At 40.6% G+C, this 21857-nt stretch overlaps 1 protein-coding gene across 1 annotated transcript in view; it reads right to left on the bottom strand.

Annotated features, from left to right (window-relative positions):
* The window catches only part of SYNPR (synaptoporin), a 296572-nt gene that overhangs the window by 52412 nt on the left and 222303 nt on the right, over window positions 1–21857 (bottom strand). Inside the window, exon 4 of the mRNA XM_069561782.1 lies at window positions 4147–4345. Coding sequence (XP_069417883.1) covers window positions 4147–4345 — 199 coding nt within the window. The remainder of the gene's footprint in view (window positions 1–4146; window positions 4346–21857) is intronic.

A 21857-nucleotide genomic window follows, 5' to 3' on the forward strand; every position in this document is an offset into this window, starting at 1 on the left:
GATTGCCTGCGGGTGTCTGGGAGTCTCCGGCAGAGGCGTGAGTCGGTGGTGGCCTGCCGCCGGGTTGGGGGCACTGAGTGTAGCAGTGCATGCATGGGATCTTTTGAGGGAGTCACCATTATCTTCATTACCTCTCCATAGTTTGTGTGTGTGAGTGTGTGAAGTCACTCAGTCGTGTCCAACTCTTTGCGACCCTATGGACTGTAGCCTGCCAGGCTCTCTGTCCATGGGATTCTCCAGGCAAGAATACTGGAGTGGGCTGCCATTTCCTTCTCCAGGGGATTTTCCCGGCCCAGGGATCGAACCCGGGTCTCCTGCATTGCAGGCAGACGCTTTATCCTCTGAGCCACCAGGGAAGCCTCACCCCAGGTAAATAGCAGGGAGGGAACATAGTTCCACCCATCAACAGAAAATTGGATTAAAGATTTACTGAGTATAGCTCTGCCCATCAGAACAAGAGCCAGTTTCCCCATCAGTCAGTCTCTCCCATCAGGAAGCTTCTATAAGCCTCTTATCCTTCTCCATCAGAGGGCAGACTGAAAACCATAACCACAAAAACCTACCAGTCTAATCACATGGACCACAGCCTTGTCTAACTCAATGAAACTATGAGCCATGCCATGGAGGGCCACCTAAGACAGACGGGTCATGGTGGAGAGTTGTGACAAAATGTGGTCCACTGGAGAAAGGAATGGCAAACCACTTCAGTATTCTTGCCTTGAGAACCCCATGAACAGTATGAAAAGGCAAAAAGGGAACAGAAAGATGAACTCTCCAGGTAGGTAGGTAGGTGCCCAATATGCTACTGGAGATCAGTGGAGAAATAACTCCAGAAAGAATGAAGAGATGGAGTGAAAGCAAAAGCAACATCCAGTTGTAGATGTGACTGGTGATGGAAGCAAGGTCAGATACTGTAAACAGCAATTTTTCATAGGAACCTGGAATGTTAGGTCCATGAATCAAGGCAAATTGGAAGTGGTCAAACAAGAGATGGCAACAGTGAATGTCAACATTTTAGGAATCAATGAACTAAAATGGCCTGGAATGGATGAATTTAACTCAGATGACCATTATATCTATTACTGCGGGCAGGAATCCCTTAGGAGAAATGGAGTAGCCATCATCGTCAAAAAAAGAATCCAAAAAGCAGTACTTGGATGCAGTCTCAAAAATGACAAAATGATCTCTGTTCATTTCCAAGGCAAAGCATTCAGTATCACAGTAATCCAAGTCTATGCCCCAACCAGTAATGCTGAAGAAGCTGAAGTTGAACGGTTCTATGAAGACCTACAAGACCTTCTAGAACTAACACCCAAAAGAGATGTCCTCTTCATTATAGGGGACTGGAATGCAAAAGTAGGAAGTCAAGAAACACCTGGAGTAACAGGCAAATTTGGCCTTTGAGTATAGAATGAAGCAGGGCAAAGGCTAATAGAGTTCTGCAAAGGAACACACTGGTCATAGCAAATGCCCTCTTCCAACAACACAAGCGAAGACTCTATACATGGACATCACCAGATGGTCAACACTGAAATCAGATTGATTATATTCTTTGAAGCCAAAGATGGAGAAGCTCTATATGAACTATGAACTATGCCTGAAGAACATGGACGGAGGTTCGTGACATTGTATAGGAGACAGGGAGCAAGACCATCCCCAAGAAAAAGAAATACAAAAAAGCAAAATGGCTGTCTGAGAAGGCCTTACAAAGCATCACTACAAACAAAGCTAGTGGAGGTGATGGAATTTCAGCTGAGCTATTTCAAATCCTGAAAGATGACACTGTGAAAGTGCCCCATTCAATATGCCAGCAAATTTGGAAAACTCAGCAGTGGCCACAGGACTGGAAAAGGTCAGTTTTCATTCCAATCCCAAAGAAAGGCAATGCCAAAGAATGCTCAAACTACTGCACAATTGCACACATCTCACACGCTAGTAATGCTCAAAATTCTCCAAGCCCGGCTTCAACAATACGTGAACCATGAACTTCAGATGTTCAAGTTTTAGAAAAGGGAGAGGAACCAGAGATCAAATTGCTAACATCTGCTGGATCATCGAAAAAGCAAGAAAGTTCCAGAAAAACATTTATTTCTGGTTTATTGACTATGCCAAACCTTTGACTGTGTGGATCACAATAAACTGTGGAAAATTCTGAAAGAGATGGGAATGCCAGACCACCTGACCTGCCTCTTGAGAAATCAAGAGGTATGCAGGTCAGGAAGCAACAGTTAGAACTCGACATGGAACAACAGACTGGTTCCAAATAGGAAAAGGAGTATGTTAAGGCTGTATATTGTCACCCTGCTTATTTAACTTCTATGCAGAGTACATTGTGAGAAATGCTGGGCTGGATGAAGCACACGGTGGAATCAAGATTGCTGGAAGAAATATCAATAACCTCAGATATGCAGATGACCCCACCCTTATGGCAGAAATTGAAGAACTAAACAGCCTCTTGATGAAACTGAAAGTGGAGAGTGAAAAAGTTGGCTTAAAGCTAAACATTCAGAAAACGAAGATCATGGCATCTGGTCCCATCACTTCATGGCAAATAGATGAGGAAACAGCGGAAACAGTGTCAGACTTTATTTTGGGGGGCTCCAAAATCACTGCAGATGGTGACTGCAGCCATGAAATTAAAAGACGCTTCTTGGAAGGAAAGTTATGACCAACCTAGATAGCATATTAAAAAGCAGCGATATTACTTTGCCAACAAAGGCCTGTCTAGTCGAGGCTATGGTTTTTCCAGCAGTCGTGTAAGACTGTGACAGTTCGACTATAAAGAAAGCTGAGCGCCGAAGAATTGATGCTTTTGAACTGTGGTGTTGGACAAGACTCTTGAGAGTCCCTTGGACTGCAAGGAGATCCAACCAGTCCATCCTAAAGGAGATCCATTCTGAATATTCATTGGAAGGACTGATGCTGAAGCTGAAACTCTAGTACTTTGGCCACCTGATGCAAAGAGCTGACGCATTTGAAAAGACCCTGATGCTGGGAAAGATTGAAGGTGGGAGGAGAAAGAAGGGGATGACAGAGGATGAGATGGTTGGATGGCATCACCGACTCAATGGGCCTGAGTCTGAGTAAACTCTGGGAGTTGGTGATGGACAGGGAGGCCTAGCGTGCTGCAGTCCATGGGGTCATTAAGAGTTGGACACTACTGAGTGACTGAACTGAACTAAACTGAACTGAAAAGAGGATACTTTTCTTTTATAAAAGGGGAGTAGGTGATTAAGAAAGATATTTTCAGAAGCAGGGCATTCTCAGTAAGATAAATTTTAGGCAAATGTACATGTGAAGGCTGAGAAATACATTTCTTTAAAGTTATCTACACCATGTACCGCTCCAGGAGTTGCTGCAACCCCCTAGGTGTCTATGTGTCTCTCACCTGCTAGCTTGGTTTCACCCAGATGAGTCCTTGAACTACTGTGTAAGGGAACAGAAAGTAGCGGGGGTTGGTGGTATGTGCATGCTAAATTGTTTCAGTCATGTCGAACTCTTTGCAAACCCACAGACTGTAGTCTGCCAGGCTCCTCTGTCTATGGGATTCTCCTGGCAAGAATACTGGACTGCATTACCATGCTCTCCCCCAGGCGACCTTTCTGACCCAGGAATCAAACCAGGGTGTTTCTTGTATGACAGGCAGATTCTTTACCATTGAGTCACCAGGGTTGGTGGTGGAAAGAGAGAAGATGAGAGAGAGAGAGGTTGAAATTCAGAGATGGAGAGCTAACCCTAAACCACTCTATGACCAGTCTATCACATACTAGAGGAACAACACATTTCAAGTAAGTACAAGTCACACTGTCTAAACAACCAGCGAGAAAAAAATGGTCAATTAATTCCATAATACTGGAATTACCAATAAATCTGCAGCAAGCCTCATTACTCTTTCCATGACCTCATGAGATTTCCAACCATCTATTTCAGAAGAGTTTCTAGCAACTCTAATGATACTTTTCCAGTACAGGGGCACAAAAGAATGACAGGCATCATGTTTTCGTTTTAGATCTAAGGGATCTGGATGAAAAAGAATGTGATTGCTTTTCAAATACCTGCCCTGAGGACTCGGGTAAGCCCCTTAAGCATTGGAAGAAAGAAATTAGAAACGACAGAAAAAATTATTTCATAAAGCAAACCACTTACGATGAGTGGACCCCGGTTGTTCTCTCGATACTTGTTCTGGAAGAAAATGTAAACGACAGTGGCAGCCAAGGAGTAGAGGAAGGCGAAGACGGCGACGGTGACGAAGAACTCTGCTGAGGACGAGGAGTCACCAATCAGGGACACCTTCTGTCGCTCCTTCCCCTCGCAGGTGGGCACCTCGAAGGTCACCTGGTGTAACCTAAAGTATCGGAGATACCAGAGAGGGGAATCATTAACATGCCAAGGAGAGAAAGCAAGAATGCCAATAAGTGAGATCTGAGGACTTTCCCGGTGGTCATCTTCCGATGCAGGCGGTTGATCCCTGGTTGGGGAGTTCAAGATCCCACATGCTTTGGGGCCAAAAAAAAAAAAACAAACCCAAAACATAAAACAGAAGTAATATTTTAACAAATTCAATAAAGGCTTTAAAAATGGTTCATATCAAGAAACCTTAACGTGAGATTTGATTTGGGACCTCACATGGCATGCCTCTGTGACATGAGAACTTACAGAGGTTGCGGTTGAAATTGTGGCAGTGGATACTACGGTTAAACATCATCCCACTGGGCTTCACAGTAGCTAGTTACATGAAAGACAAGAAAGAAGGGAAGGGGAAAGCGAACCTGAAATCGATGACGGATTAGATTATGACATCCTCTCCCTGAAATTCTCCAGCGCTTTCTCACCATACTTGGACTCATACCCTAACTCCTAAACATGACCCATCAGGTCCTGGTTTAGGGTCTTTTCACTGACTCTTCTCTTTTCCTCAGTCACTCTGTTCCCTGACATTGCCCATGGCTGGTTCCTTTGCAGCCCTCAAGTGACAACTCAAAATGTCATCTCCTGGGAGAGTCTTTTCCTGACAATTACTCTAAAATAGCTCCTTTCCCTTAGACATTTCTATGACATCAACCTGTTCAATGTCATTCATAGCACTCAATACCAGCTACATTGCCTTGGTGATGTATTTTCTTGTTTGTGTTTGTTTTTGTCTTTTCTGTCTTCCCTGGATTTGGGATCTTGATTTCTTCTCTGTAAATCACGAATCCCTGATACTGGTTAGATATTCAGTAAACAGGACTTGGATAGGTAAACGAACACTCTTGATTCTGTAAGGTGACTGATGGACCCTAGTTTGACTGAACTTTGAGAATTTCTATTTTAGAGAATAAGACCTATCAGGATAGCATTCAGGGTCATAGTGACTTCTTCTTGTTCACTCGCTAAGAAATGTCCGACGTTTTGCAACTCCATGGACTGCAGCATGCCAGGCTTCCCCATCCTTCACTATCTCCCAGAGTTTGCTCTAACTCATGTCCACTGAGTTGGTGATGCCATTCAACCATCTCATCCTCTGTTGCTCTCTTCTCCTCCCCTTTCTCTATTACTTAATAGAGAAAAATAAGATTTTGGAGGGTAGTAGTATAGCAGCCAAAATTAGGTTTCTTCAGAAATGCCTAAATCATTTCTTGAGTATTGGAAGGAACTTGGAAATAGAAATGAACAAGCATTAGCAATATCAGTAAAGGACCATCTGGAAAAATTACCTATAAAAGTAACAATGATAATAAAACCATTGATGAATCTGATAAATTCCCAACTTAAGCTTAAGGAGTATTCCTCTTACTAAGCAAAAGCTAATTCCTTTAAACAGATTTGTTGTGTACATTCTCCCAGATAATACAAAATTAAAAAGAGTAATACCAATACAACTAACATACCCAAGCATTTATGTGCCAGATACTATGCTTTATATGTATTATTTCATTTGATGCTCATAAAAAGCCTTATGATGTAGGCACTTAATTGTCCCTTCCCCCTTTATACATGAACATACAGGCTTAAAAAAGATTAAATGACTTGTGCTAAACCACAAGGCTAGTAAATAGGGCCAGAAAATTTTAAACTGTTATGTTAATTTGCTTCTGTTGATTACTGAAAATATTAACTAGGATGAATTTTTTAGAAAGTGGAGCCCATGGACAACTAGCATAACTATAAGTCCTGCTAAAAATGTTTATTCTGGGATCTGTCCCAGAGCTACTGAATTGAAACTGTTAGAAGTAGCCTAGTTGACAACCCAAACAGGAAATGCCAGTCCCCCTTATGTCTCAGAAATCTATTCTTCTTCATTTACTGTTTGACTTAAAAATAAAAAAAAAACTGTTTACATTGTCCATTTGATTTTGCATATTTATACTGAGCCTCCTCCTGTTTCTTATAAACCAGAAAAGTGTACAGCTGCAGTAAAACTCATGGAAAGAGAAGCATTCATCATGGTTATACTGTACAGACTCTTTCTTTCCCTTGCCAGACATACTAAAATATTTCTCAGTAGTTGAGTCTGTGGGAATGCTGAAAAATGAAATAAATTTAAAAGGTAATCATGCCAATTATTCTGATAGAGGTGATTTTCAGATAATGAGCCCCCCTTTTTTTCTCACTGTTATGTAATGGATCATTCATTCAACTCATTTTTAACAAGAAGCTCTGTAGTTCACACAGTGTCTAGATTCTGGGGATAAAGTAGGGAACAAAGATATATATGGGTTCATCTCTGCACATGTTTAACTTTGAGTTTACAGAGGAAAAAGTGGCTTTTCTGAGAGGAGCCCAGGACTAGTTTGGGGATGAGGTGGTCAAGGTAAGATTCCTTGTAGAAGTGATTATTTAAGCTGCAACTTGAAAAGTGAGTAGAAAACTGTCCAGACCAAAAGTTGAGAAAAAAGCATAATGAAATATGACTTCAGACCCAGTAGGATGGTTATAATCAAAATGATTATAAAATTGGAATGAGTTAGCAAGATTAGACTGGAATAACAAGACAGGATTAGAATAGCAAACTCATTAGAAAGCAGGAAATCCCATAATTTGGAAAACAGTCTTGCAGTTCTTCAAGTGGTAAACATAGAGCTATGGCGTGGTCCAGCAATTCCACTCCTACATATTACATATCCAAGAGAAGTGTTAACATTTGTCTGTACTAAACTTGTACTGGAATGTTCATATCAGCATTATTCATAATAGCCCCAAAATGGAAACAATCAAACATCTTCAGCTGATGAATGGATAAATAAAATGCGGTATATACTCATAGGGTGGAATATTATTTATCAATAAGCAGGAATAAGTACTGATACATGTTACAGCATAGATGATCCTTGAAAACATTATGCTAAGTGAAACAAGCCCATCGCAAAAGACCATAGATTGCATGATTCCATGTAAAGGGAATGTTCAGAATAGGCAAATTCATGGCAATGAAAAGCAGGCTAGTGTTCACCAAGGGCTGGTCGGTGAGAATTGGGGATGATGGCTAAGTGGTACAGGATTTCTTTTGGGGGTAACAAAAACACTTTAGAATTGACTGTGGTGATAGAGCCTTATGCTGTTAAACATTACAAGTCATTTGACAGTACATTTTACATGAATGAATGCTATGCTATGTGAATTATATTTCAGTTAAAACTGTTAAAAAATAGAGATGAAAGAGCATGTACCAAGATTCTGCAAAAGCAAGGAGTACAGCACATGTGAAATGATGAAATATGGCTTGAAACTGGAATATGGCAGGAAAGAATATGAATGTTGTAGGATGAGATGGAAAAGTAGCCAGAGACCCTCAGTGCTGGGTCCTGTGGGTCAGATTAGAGACTCGGGTGTTTTATCGTCTTTATTTTTCCTAGTGATGACAACTTTAGGGTTTATTTCCTTAACTTTCACATATAACATATAGTATGTTTATCCTATTTTACATTATGTCCCTAGTATTTATTTATTTTATAACTGGAAATTTGCACCTTCTGAATGTCTTCATCCAATTTCTCCCTCACCCCCAGTAACCACAAATCTGACTGATTTTTTCCTATGAATCTGTTTGTTCATTTTTGACGTGTAAGTGACCTACAGCACTGTATTAGTTCCCATTGTACAGCAAAGTGATTTGATATTTCTACACCTTTCAAAATGATCGCCATGATAAGTCTAGCCATGATATTATCATATGAAGATATTACATAGTTATTGACTATATTCCCCACACTGTACATTTCATACCTGTCACTCATTTTTTTTGCAACCTTTTAATCTCCCTCATTTAGTTCTCTCCCCCTCCCACCCTCCTTCCCTCTGGCAATCACCTGATTGTTCTCCTGTTCTCTGAATCTATAACTCTGTTTCTGTTTTGTTATGTTTGAGCATGTTTTGTTTTTTAGATTCCACACATAAGCGGAAATCATGTAGTGTTTGTCTTTCTCTGTCTAACTTATTTCACTAAGCATAACACCCTTTAGGTTCGTCCATGTTGTCAAAAATGGCAAGACTTCATTTCTTTTTTGGCTAACTTTCCACCACACACACATCTTCTTGATCCTTTCATCTATTAATGTGTACTTAGGTTGCTTCCATATCTTGGCTATTGTAAATAATGATGCAGTGAATATGAGGGTGCATATATCTTTTCTATTTGCATTACTACTTTCTTTGGATACATACTCAGGAGTGAATCTTTATCTGAAGACCAATACTGGAAAGATTCCCCTATAATAAACAACATGTAAAGCAAAAACAACAGGCAGGACCATGTCACCTGTGGTGACTATTTAGAAACATGCACACCTCCTGTCCAGGTGTCAGGATCTGCAACGCTTCTAACGCACCAGATCCCTCAGCTCACATGGGCGGTTTGGGTCTGCAAGTTTTGAGTACACAGAGAGCAGCAGGGAGGGGGAGAATAAAACAATTTTTTTCTACGCAATCAGCTGAATACCAACATTTTCCTCATTGCTAACTTATTGTATTGATTTACAGTAAATGTTAATGGTGCTTAAGCACAAGACAAAAAAAAAATCACTAACAAATTCCCTGTGCTTATTAATACCAATTATCTATAGCTTGGTACTTAGCTTGAAGCCACACGGGTAAAATCAGGACCAAGGGGAAACAGAAGTGAAGCTGTATTATGGTGCCTGTTCCATGGAAGGGAATGGGCATCATTTATAAAGGAAGAGCATGTCAGCTGAAAATGGTCTGAGCATAATAATTCATGTCACTAAACACTTTGAATGCTATGGGATGGCATTTATTACTAAACATATATATTTTACCAGAAAGGTTCTTCTAGGCAATAGTTACATACATATGCATAAATTTGCATGCTTTATTTTGCAGAGAGAGATTTTAGAGTCACCATGTGTTTATCAGCTATAATAACTTTGGAAGCAAATATTATTCATTCAGAACCTAAACAAGGGGAAACCTCTTCTGTACAGATAGTGTCAGTTGATGGAATCTGGAAGCTGATGGGCCTACTTCTATTCTTGTGAGGGACTAGTCAGGAAGCCATCGCTGAGACTGCAAAAGGGCCAAATCCAATTTGTTGATTTCAAATGCATAAGGCCCTTCTCGGCTGGCCTGACTCAATCAAGAGGTACTTGAATTTCATTGGGTTTTACTCCATTGTGCCTATCCACAAAAAACCTTCATGTGAGAATAGATTTTTCCTTTTCTTCTTAAAAATTTACCAACACTTAAACAGAGCCTTTTAAACATTTCACTCCTGCTTCAGTTAAACTAAAGGAACTGCTGGGCACCCACAGTTTTTAGTTCTATTTGTAGGGTCTGAAAAAGTATTAAGCAAGCTGGTGTTACTTTATTAATAAAAATATTTTTGTCAACCACCACCACCATTTTTCAACCTCCAGGCATTGTATTAGCTTCTTTACTGCTCGTGTCTCACTTAAAGATCATAACAGCCTTCTCAAGTAGGTACTATCTGCCCCCATTACACAGATGAGGAAACAGGCTTGAGGTAGGTAGTGAGCTTACTGGAGGTCAAATAGGAAGTGAACGGCAGAGGTGAGTCTTGGATGCAAGCAGATTAGGAGGAGCTATACTGGTAAGCACAACACTTTCTTGCCTCTCTGCTTCAAAAATGACAGCATCCTTAGATTTCCAGCCAAATATTTGTATAAAAATGGCTGAGCCAGCTTTCCCATGCCATCTAATCTAATGATAGATGGATAGTTTTCACTGAATAAGATTCTAAACCAACATTCATTCTGCTTCCACCTTGAAGCACTTGAATTAGGCATCATTCAAGGTACCCAGCAATGATGGAGTTGAATCCCTTTAGGCCAACAAATAGGAAGTCATTAAAAGCATCCAAGTTTCCAAATCTTGTCCTGGGTTATCCTAACATTTGCTTTATAAGTAAGCAGAGGATAATGAACCTGACTGCCTCAGGTACTGAAACTGTGATCATCATAGCATCCGTGGTTCTTCACAGGAGGAGAGTAAAGGACAGCACAGATTCATCTTCAGATAGCACTGTGCCAGTAAGGGCATCTGGTCATAAGACTTTTGAAACTGTGGACAGTATGTTTCACCAGCTGTGGAACAAAATAAGACTTAAGCTCCTAACATTATACCTGGGGCTGGTTCAGTGCAAGACAGTAATGACACATCCCAAGGGTGGTGACCCCAACCAGGAGTAAATGCAGGAAGCGTTAAAGTATTTGGGAGAAAGTTGCTGCCACAGAATTTCTGACAGCCAGGATTAAAGTGGCCAAGCGGAGATCAGAAGGCAACTGGCCAATCGTGGTGCTGAGCACGCTTCTCCTCGTAAGATAATTTTCTGTAGCCCCTGTTTCAATCTTTGCACCAGCTGATAAAGACTCAAATCCTCTTGCTCTACTTTCTCTCTTCCCACCAGGAAATACTGGCATTTGTCTGGTTTTTAGATTGTCTTTTCCTTTACTAGTCATATGCGTGTATGTGTGTGTACAATGAGTGCATCTGCGTGTGCATTTGCAGACACCTCTACTTGCTCAGCCTGTATGACTTGCAACATAAATGACTACAAGATCCTGTGAGTTTACATATGCTTTTAAACACGTCTCATTTTCTCTTCCCAGCAACCTTCTTCATTTACAGATGAGAAAGCTGGAGGTCAGACAACTTGAAAGAGTCACCGAAGATCACCCAGATGGCAAAGAGAGAGGCAAATGTCTGCTATGCTCAAGTCCTTGATTCATTCACGAGGGATTTATTGAGCCCCATGCACCAGTCATTAGAGAAGCTAAGACAGGATGGTAATGAGTTGTGAGGAATGGGAGTGAAGATTATACAGAAGGTTGAAAGGGACAAGTCCCCTCTCACTGCCATTTCCCCTGGTTTTCTTACTGAGCCTGAAGCATGGCATCTGGTGACGTTAATTAGAACAGTGATGGTGAGCCCACCTCTGCTACTGCTGGGTGCTGATCACCGACTGACAGCTTTTCTGAGTGCATACTAGGCTAGCCACCAAGCCAAAGGCTTTTGTGTATTATCTCATACCTTTAAACTAGATAAAGTGGGTACTATTTCCCTTCTTTTTAGTGGACAGGAAAGTGAGGAGCACAGTGGTAATTCAACTTATTGAAGCAAAGGCCTTCAAACAGAGTGTGTGTGTGCTGCATTGCTTCAGTAGAGTTCAACTCTCTGCGACCCCATGGACTTCAGCCTGCCAGGTTTCTCTGTTCATGGGGTTCTCCAGCAAGAATACTGGGGTCCATACTGCCATCCTCCGGGAATCTTCCCGGCCCAAGGATCAAACCTATGTCTCTTACGTCTCCTGTATTGGCAGGTGGGTTGTTTACCACTGGCACCACCGGGGAAGCCCCAAACACAGTGTATATGGCCCCAAACACAGTGTATATGACCCCAAGGTTTTTACTCTTAACCTCCCACATGAAAAAAATATAGTATTTAATACTATTCATTGGTTTTATCACTCACCTATTTACTGACTTCCCACAGCAAGGCTGCCCTTTCTCAGAGACTTCTTGCAGTCAGTCATGGCTCAGATGGTAGAGAATCTGCTTGTAATGCAGGAGACCTGGGCTGGATCCCTGGGTCAGGAAGATCCCGTGAAGGAGGAAATAGCTAACTCCAGTATTCTAGCCTGGAGAATTCCATGGACAGAGGAGCCTGGCTGGTTACAGTCCATAGGGTTGGAAAGAGTTGGAAACAAATGAGTGACTTTCACTTTTCACTTTCCCTCTCTCTATTAATCTCCACCTTAGGTTGTTTCTTAGCAGGAGAGTGGTCATGGGCTGAATGTCGGAGTGTCTGGGATCTGTGATATTTTGTTCCACGTTTCCTGGGCTCATGGGTAGTTTCAAACTGTTTCTCAAGACTCACACATTGATTATAGCAAGGATTTCCTTTATGCCACCAGTACCTCTTAAAGTGTACTTTTATCCTGTGGTCAGAATCTAGGGAGTGTCTGACTTCATGGAGCCTTAGGTATAGGATCTATTTAGGGTGGAAAAGGCAGAAGATGGGGACAGTGTGAGGACTGAGAAGAGTCTTGGGAAACATGCCAGTTGCAGTTGAGAGCTGAGAGAAGGCTCCAGCATCTGCTCTCTGGTTGCTAAAGCTGGACACAAGTTTGAAGTCCTTATCCTGCAAAGGAACCTGCAGAGACTCTGTTTGAGACATAGGACTCACTGATCAGAAGCTGAAAAGGATCTGTTTACCTGAAATGCCTCTGTGGACAAAAGGGGTCATTACTAGGCAAAATGAAAACAATCCAGGTTACAAATATCCTTTGAGGAGTGCCTTAGGGAATTTAATGATGCTCTCTGTTACCAGGAAGGTCAGTGGACCTGGAGGTGGTACCTATACTCCTGTCTGCTAGACATGAGAGCTGATTTCCAGCTTCCTTATTTTCAGGTAAAAGGCATTGCTTAGGCAGCCAGAATCACTTTTGCAGATGTTTTTGCCCTAAGTTTGAATCAAAATCAGCTTCATCTCCAAGACTTGCAACCAAAGCCCATCAGGTATTCACTAAAAATATTTTCCTAAAAGAAGAAAACAAAACTAAGTGAAAGAAAAAACACTGTATATACTCCAGCTCTTAAACACAAGGGCTTATCTCCTTGATGTGATTCTGCATTAAATGAACTAAAGCTTATTGGTTTCCATGGGAGGAACTTTCTATTACTTTTTTCTGTTCTTTACCTTACCATTAGGGAAGATACATTTTTTCTTAAGGAGAATATTGGGCAGAGAGAACTGAGCTAGACATGGAAAATGCAGTTAAGGTTATTGCAAAGAATACTCTTTTTTATGCAATTTGCTGTGCTTGTTCATATGAAGATAAGGCTGGAAAATGACTGGCTCGCCTCCCTAGTATGTGCATGTCAGTTCCATAGGCCAGAAAGATATTTATCAAATTTACTGAAAGTGCACTATGCTAGAAGGATCTTTCCAAATTTCATCCCCCCTCCACAAGTTTGCATTTGTATAGATAAACATTTCAAACTAAAAAGGTAGACTCCAAGGTAATTAAAAAGAAATGGATCTGTGGAAGCCAGGGCATGGCCTGAAGCAGGACTGAAGGAAGAAAAACTCTCTGAAACCATATAATGACTTGCAAAGAGGCACTGCCATTCTCATAAGCTATGTTTTATTAATTTTAGTTTCTTCAAATAGAGTTTGAGTCATAGGGAACTCAGACTGCCTCTACATTGTCAAATTAAAATAGATAATGAGGTCGTTATCTGTATATTTCAGGGAAATTTTTTTTCCCTTCTTGTTTGCCTTCCCTGAACTATGGTGTTATACTCAAGTGAATTACGAAACAAACAAGTCTCAGAGTTTTGTTTGTTTTTTTTTACACTTGAATGTCCAAGCAACTGCCTCTCTCTGTCCATTTTATCTAGTTAGTACAGAAATGTTTCACAAATAAATAATTTAAAGGCTTCAACTAAAAGATTTTTATATTTGGAACACATACAGGTCACATGGGAGAGGACTGCAGAAATCTGTCTGAGCTGACCTTTTGTTTAGAGTTTAGGTCAAACTGATTTGATTTATTAACAGTCAAAATATGCTATGTATAAAAGTTCAATCAACACAGAAATGATTAGAGAGGAAAATGTAAGGTTTCTCATAATTTCAATTAGTATTAACAACTTAAAAGATGGAAATCAAACAGGGTCTTTAAATTGCTGTTTATTACCTAATAAGATTTTTAAGTCTTATAATATATCTAAAGATCCCTGGGTTGAATCTTCCCAACCCAGAGATTGAACCCAGGTCTCCTACATTGCAGGCGGATTCTTTACCGTCTGAGCCACCAAGGAAGCCCAATATACTTAGAGGATATATGAATTATCATATTGTTTAGAATGTTCTATATTAGTGCACATTGCATAATAATTTTCTTAATGGTCCTCCAGGGGTGGAAATTTTATTTCCCATCTTTAAACACTGAAACAATGCCTTGAACATGTATCTTTGGATATCTGTATGTTCTTTGGATAAATTTCTAGAAACAGATCTGCTGGGGAAAGGAGTTTATTAGTCAGGGTTCTCCAGGGAACTGGTACTAATAGGATACATATTATACGGAATTTAAGGACTCTATTTTAAGGAATTAACTCATGTGAGTGTGGGGGCTGGCAAGTCTGAAATACACAGGGTAAGCCAGCAGCCTGGAGATCTAGATAAGAGTTGATGTCACGAACTTGAGTCCAAAGCCTGGAAAAGCAGAATTTCTATGTTGCAGTCTGAAGGCAGAATTTCTCCCCCAACCCCCGCCCCCTTTTTTTTTTACAAGAAATCTCAGTTTTTGCTCATCATATCTTCAACTGACCGGATGAGACACACTCACATTATGAGATAATATATTACATTTATTGTAATAGAAAGAAAGAAAGTGGAGTTGCTCAGTCGTGTCTGACTCTTTGCAACCCCATGGACTGTAGCCTACCAGGTTCCTCCGTCCACGGAATTTTCTAGGCAAGAACACTGGAGTCGGTTGCCATTTCCTTCTTTCCGACCCAGGGACTAAACCCAGGTCTCCCACATTGTAGGCAGACGCTTTACTGTCTGAGCCACCAGGGAAGTTTTATTGGAATGCTCGCATGTAATTGGCAATTGCAGTTGCTGCTACTAGGTGAATTGTAAACAGTTTCCAAAGCTCAAAATTCAAGGCAGAAGTCTAATTACTAAAGTTGATTTTTTAAAAATCCAAATGCTCTCAAAAGGAAGAATTCCAAGACCTAGGAATACAATGCATTCTATTACTATACTGTCAAAAAGTCACACTTATCAGCAGTTATTTGGTCATTTTCTTCTTCTGCCTGCTGTCATTTCATTCTTCACATAATAACTACCTCGTTGAATGTTCAGGATAGGGAAACTAACAGAATCCTTGCTGGGAAGGAAATTCAATATATCTGCCAGATTATAATAAAATAAGCAGGAATCGTTCATATATATAGAACAAAATGCAATCTCCTTTAAACCACTGAAAAAGCTATTGCCCTGTCAACTGGCCGTGAAGTTGTAAATTTCCAGTTCTTCAGGTTGTTAATATTACCGCAAATACACAAATTCTTTTTTTTGGGGAAAAAAAAAAAAACGTCCAAGGCATAAGGAAACACTGTTCATCTTAGTTAACTAAACACAGTTTGTTCAATAAATTTATCAGCTCAGGATGGAAACTGCTCTTCATTGTCAGCAAATATAATGTCATCCACGTTCCTGATGCTTTGCCAGCAACAGGGGATTAATCATACTTTTTTCAAGTTGCATTTGAAACATGACATCTAAGAATTCATTTTCCACACAGCAACCAGAAATCTCTCACATAAATCAGAGCATGTCACTCCGTGGCATAATGCTCTCCTTTAAGGCTTCCCCTCCCACTCAGGGCCAGATGCAAACACCTATCATGGCTTACAGGTCTGACATCATTTGGATCTTGCCCACTTGTTTGCTATCATCACATCCACTTGATACTTTCTCTTCCTGGAACACAACTCCCCTGCCCACTGGGGCCTCTAACTGGCCTTCAGGCTGTCCACTGTCAGATTTATCTCTTCATTCAGATTCTCAAGGCAAGTATCACCACCACTGAGAGACCTCCCTTGGACCACCTAATCTAAAGGGCCTGTCCATCCCATTATCCCACTGCACGCTTAATTTATTTTGTTTACTGCTCTAGTGCCTGTCTGAAGTCACACTGCTTATTTGTGAACCTGTGTTTTGCCTGTCTCTCCTCCTAGGCTCTAAGTAGCATGAAGGCAGGGATCCTGTTTATTTTCACTACCTATGATGGAGCACCAGGTCAAATTTGGGGCAAAACACAGATGCAAGGAAAATGGCTTTCTTGCATATTAGTTCTAGTGGGAATGAATGGAGTGACGCTCAGGGTGACCCCACACTGTCTATCCCTGGAAAAGAATTCTTGGGGACGACTTGGTGCCTCTGAAGTTAACAGTGAAAAAGAGACCATTTTTCATGCTGCCCAGGAAAAGGCATGACGTAGCTTCCTCTCCTCACCCATTCTAATACACTTCATGTTTGTGGTCTCAGGGAATCCTTGACTATGTCCTGCTTAATCCCTTCCTGCTTATCCAAGCCATCCTCCAGAACATCTGTTCCCAAATACGTCACCTCAATTTGAACCAATCTCCCATGAAAGACCATTGTATACAACATCTAGCAAAGATTCTACCTCATATTTTAATGAGGCCAGTGATACTAAACTATTTATTGAAGGGTCCAAAAAGACTTCAAAAGGAAAAAAATAGTAGTTAGTCATTGGAAAGATTTCAAACAAAACCAAACCCAATACCCTTCTATGTGTGTGTGTGTTTTTCTTCCCTTGATTCACAGAATGTTTAAATGGAAGAGAACAGAAGTGAAATCCTGCTTCTTCCTCTGATAATTAGAAATCAAGGTCTAAACCATGTGAACATATGCTGCCAATAATTCTTGCAAGTAATTTCATATTCAATATATCTATTTAGCTCCCTGGAAATACTTAATGTTTATGAAAACTCTAGATCAGAATTCCTCAAACTGTGACTCAAAGACCCCTGAGGATATATGAAAGCCTTCCACGGGGTTCATGAGATCAAAACTATTTTCACAATAATATTAACATGTTATTTGTCACTTTCAATCTCATTCTCTTGCAAGTATATGATAGAGTTTTCCAGAAGGAAAACTGCTATAGGATGTAGCTGTTGTTCTGATGGCTAATAAAATGTATATTTTTCCATTTTATACATTTCTTAGCTTTGATTTCTAATTTGGTAATCTTCTAAATATCCACAGACATAGTCCACACAAATGAAAAGCTCTCTGTAGTCCTCATTTATAAGAATGTAGAGGAGTCTGGGACTTAATGTTTGAGAATGGCTGCTCTAAATGATGATTTTTTACTTTCCCCCAAATTTTCATTTTTCTTATGTCCATTTTTGATATTCAAGTTATATGGACATGCATGGCCTGATATTGAGTACCTATCATATGGATGTCATCACACTAAGCAATTGTTTTTACTGTCATCAGCCAATGAGTGTGTAGAGTATGTATCAGCTTCCTGTCCTTGGCAAATACTCAATAAAGGGCTCTTGTATGAGAAGTAAAGATGATACTACCTAGATATCCTCTATCCCACTGACTGTCCATGCCTCACCTAGAGGGCATATGCCTTTATCTCAGATTATGAATCCTTCCTGGTCTTTGACATTTCATTTTCATCCTACCTCAAATGGCCTCTTAGGCTACAGGTAGGAAAAGAGAGATCGGACTTAGATGTTCCACTCTGATGATTATCCAGTGCACTCGCTCCCTGTCCATCCTTTATCTCTTCCCTGCAAGTGAGTCGCAGACTGAGGCCTCAAGATGGAGACATTTGCAACATGAAATCAAGAGTTATTTATTTTAGTATCCCCATGGAGTAGACATCTGATGTTTTTGCTTCAGTTCAGTTCAGTTGCTCAGTTGTGTCCAACTCTTTGCGACCCCATGAACCACAGCATGCCAGGCCTCCCTGTCCATCACCAACTCTCAGAGTTTACCCAAACTCATATCCACTGAGTCAGTAATACCATCCAACCATCTAATCCTCTGTTGTCCCCTTCTCCTCCCACCTTCAATCTTATCCAGCTTCTGGGTCTTTTCCAATGAGTTAGCTCTCCACATCAGGTGGCCAAAGTATTGGAGTTTCAGCTTCAAAACATCAGACCTTCCAATGAACACTCAGGGCTGATCTCCTTCAGGATGGACTGGCTGGATCTCCTTGCACTCCTCTCAAGAGTCTTCTCCAAAACCACAGTTCAAAAGCATCAATTCTTTAGTGCTCAGCTTTCTTCACAGTCCAACTCTCACATCCATAAATGACCACTGGAAAAACCATAGCCTTGACTAGATGGACCTTTGTTGACAAAGTAATGTCTCTGCTTTTTAATATGCTGTCTAGGTTGGTCATAACTTTCCTTCCAAGGAGTAAGTGTCTTTTAATTTCATGGCTGCAATCACCATCTGCAGTGATTTTGGAGCCCAGAAAAATGTCAGATGTAGACCTGATCAATTGTCATGTATCCTCCTCTGGACTTAAAGACCAAAGACAGGCATATTGGATCCTACTTGAAAACAATGAGGCCAATACAGAAGAAAACATGTGGAGAAAGAGAAAAGGATTCTAGTCCCCTAGATTTAGGGATTGTGTTCCAAGCATTCCTTGGCACATAGCAGGTGCTCAAAAATATTGATTCAATTGACTTTAATTTAGCTTCTTTACAAATGACTCAAGCATCTCAGATAAAAATCTTTTAATAAATAAAACCATTTAATCCTTTATCCTGAATAGGCATCAACTGCAGAAATACCTACTAGCATCTCAAAGTTGGATAAAATCCACTTCTTCTCTCTTCTATTGAACCTCTCTCTCTGCTCTACCATGCACTACTTCTCTAGATTTTTATTTTCATTCCAAGTGTCCTCTTTAGAAAATAGTTGTTTTAAATCAGGATATGTCCCATGATTCAAGAACATTCTTTTCTGAAAGTACTTTTAGTTTTGCATTTCTCTGTTTAGTTTCTCTAATTTCTTAAATCTTGTGAAAGAAATCCCACATGTGGCCAACCTGTAACAACCCTAATAGTCTGGATATCAAGCCAGTGAACATGAACCAAAGTGAGTAAGAAAGGAAAGATTTTTAATAAAAGGGAGATTATAATTAGGATATAATACTCAGTTTGGCTCCTTCAATCAAGGAAAACTTAACCTAAAGTTTAGATTTTCATCTAAAATCTACACAATTATTTCAGAATCCCACATATATAAATATTCAGTGGGTCTAATGGTCTGTGATGAGTGGGCCAGTGTACTATAATTTGGCATCTTCAATTGGTTGAATTTAATAAGAAGACTATGCTATATTTTTTCCAGCAGTCATGTATGGATGTGAGAGCTGGACTATTAAGAAAGCTGAGTGCTGAAGAATTGGTGCTTTTGAACTGTGGTGTTGGAGAAGACTCTTGAGAGTCCCTTGGACTGCAAGGAGATCCAACCAATCCATCCTAAAGAAAATCAGTACTGAATATTCACTGGAAGGACTGATGCTGAAGCTGAACTTCCAATAGTTTGGCCACCTGATGTGAAGAACTGACTCACTGGAAAAGACCCTGATGCTGGGAAAGTTTTAAGGCAGGAAGAGAAGGGGACGACAGAGGATGAGATGGTTGGATGGCATCACTGACGCTATGGACATGAGTTTGGGTAAACTCCGAGATTTGGTGATTGACAGGAACCTGGCGTGCTGCAGTCCATGGGGTTGCAAAGAGTCAGACATGACTGAGTGACTGAACTGAACTGAATAAGAAGACATGTTAAGAAAAGCTTACCAACCAAACTCCCTTCTTCTATGGGATTAGCAGTGCTTCTTTTGAGAAATTTGAGATGAGATTTATCTTTTGTTTACTATTATCACTGAGTCCAACAGCATACACACATACAGAAACACACAAATTGGCAGGGCACAGACTGACCATTCCTCAAATCTTGTCTCTGCTTGACTTTACCTTTTTTCCTAGTGGTGGGCAGAATGGCAGCTTCATACCCACATCTCATCAACTCATTAACCCTGATCACCAGAAGCAAACATCCCTCCTTGCTCCAGATGAGAAATCTAAATTGAGTCATGTGTCCATCTCTAAAGGGCTTTCCAGGTGGCACAGTGGTAAAGAATCCACCTGCCAATGCAGGAGACACAACAGAGGTGGGTTTGATGCCGGGTTGGGAAGATTCCCTTAAATATGAAATGGAAACCTGCTCTAGTATTCTTGCTTGGAAAATTCCACAGACAGAGAAGCCTGGTGGGCTTGTGGGTTACAGTCCATGGGGTTGCAAAGAGTCATATATGACTGAGCAACTGAGCACAGCACAACACAGTCTATCTCTAATACAATCACTGAAGCCAAGAGGCTGGGTGCTATAACTGGCCAGGCTACAGTCATGTGCCCTGTGTTTGTGTGTGTGTGCGTGTGTGTGTGTATGTGTAGGGGGTAAAAGGAGATGGAGTAGAACTTCATGTGACTTTCATGAATGGGTTATTCACTGAAAGATAGAGTCCAGTACTGAAAAACAGAAATAACAAATATCTACTGAATGGGTATCTGCCTTAGCAGAGCATGTCTGGGTTTAAAAAAAAAAATCTCTGTACCTCCAATGGCCAGTATTAAGCAGATGCCCAATACATGTTTGTGGAATGAACAAAGAATTACATGTAATATTACAAGTACCTCACTCCATAATAAGGATCAACTCTGTGTACTCTCCAGGGAGGATATTTTGCTGAACTCATGCTCGTCACATTATAGCCCCTTCTACCTTCATCTTTCCCTATTCTTATCATATACAAGCTCATTTCTTTTTCTGCACTTTCCCACTTAAACTACTACTTAAAGTACTCCTCAAGTCTATTTCCACAGTGAAGCCTTTTCTGAGGATTACATGCCTCGCTATTTTCCCATCTTTGAGTTACCCATGCTTCTGATTTCTGCACTTAGCCCTTCATGAGTAAAGACCCCTAGAGTCAGGCTACCCATGTTTAAACCTCCACCATTTACTTGCTTTGTCATCTTGGCAAATTTCTTAATTGTTTTGTCTATAGAGTTTGTAAATCATAGTATCTACCTCTCAGAGGTTGATGTAAGGACTAAATTGATATGATACACAGGTCATTAGCACTGTGCCTGATACAGAGTAAGTGCTCAGGAAACACTAAATACCACTCTAGCTAATGGAACAAATAGCTGTGTGCCCTGTAGCAGACAAAGGTGGTGCCCTGCACCATGTCTCCTTGGCCTATCTGAGTTCAGGCAGCTGCTATAGATGCTGATAAACCTCCTACCTTATGCTTTCTTCTCTGACTGAGGGCCTCCCTTGGCCTGAGGAAGCCTTTTCGGCTACAAGTAAGGGTAGTTGGAAGTAGAAGGTACGAGGTTAATCCTCTTGTATGCAGTTTTTAATAACTGGGGGATAGAAGTCCCAGCCTCCCCGGCACCTAGTCTTAGGATTCTTGGGTGTGTTCCACACAGTTTCTCAGAGGATCCCAGCAGGATTGGGTCCGAGTTGCTCATAGTGATAACCTGCACACAAATTAAAAAAAAATTTTTTTAAACCTTATTTTGTATTGAGTATAGCTGATTAACAGTGTTGTGATAGTTTCAGGTGGACAGGGAAAGGACTCAGCCTTTTGGATACACATGTATCTATTCTCCCTTAAACGCCCCTCCCATCTAGGCTGCCATATAACATTGATCAGGGTTCTCTGCTGCTATGCAGTAGGTCCTTGTTGCGTATCCATTTTAAATATAGTAGGCAAATTTTTTTTAGCTTGTCCCCCTTACCTGCTCACT

Source organism: Ovis canadensis, chromosome 19 (assembly GCF_042477335.2).
Source record: "Ovis canadensis isolate MfBH-ARS-UI-01 breed Bighorn chromosome 19, ARS-UI_OviCan_v2, whole genome shotgun sequence".
Lineage (NCBI taxonomy): Eukaryota > Metazoa > Chordata > Mammalia > Artiodactyla > Bovidae > Ovis > Ovis canadensis.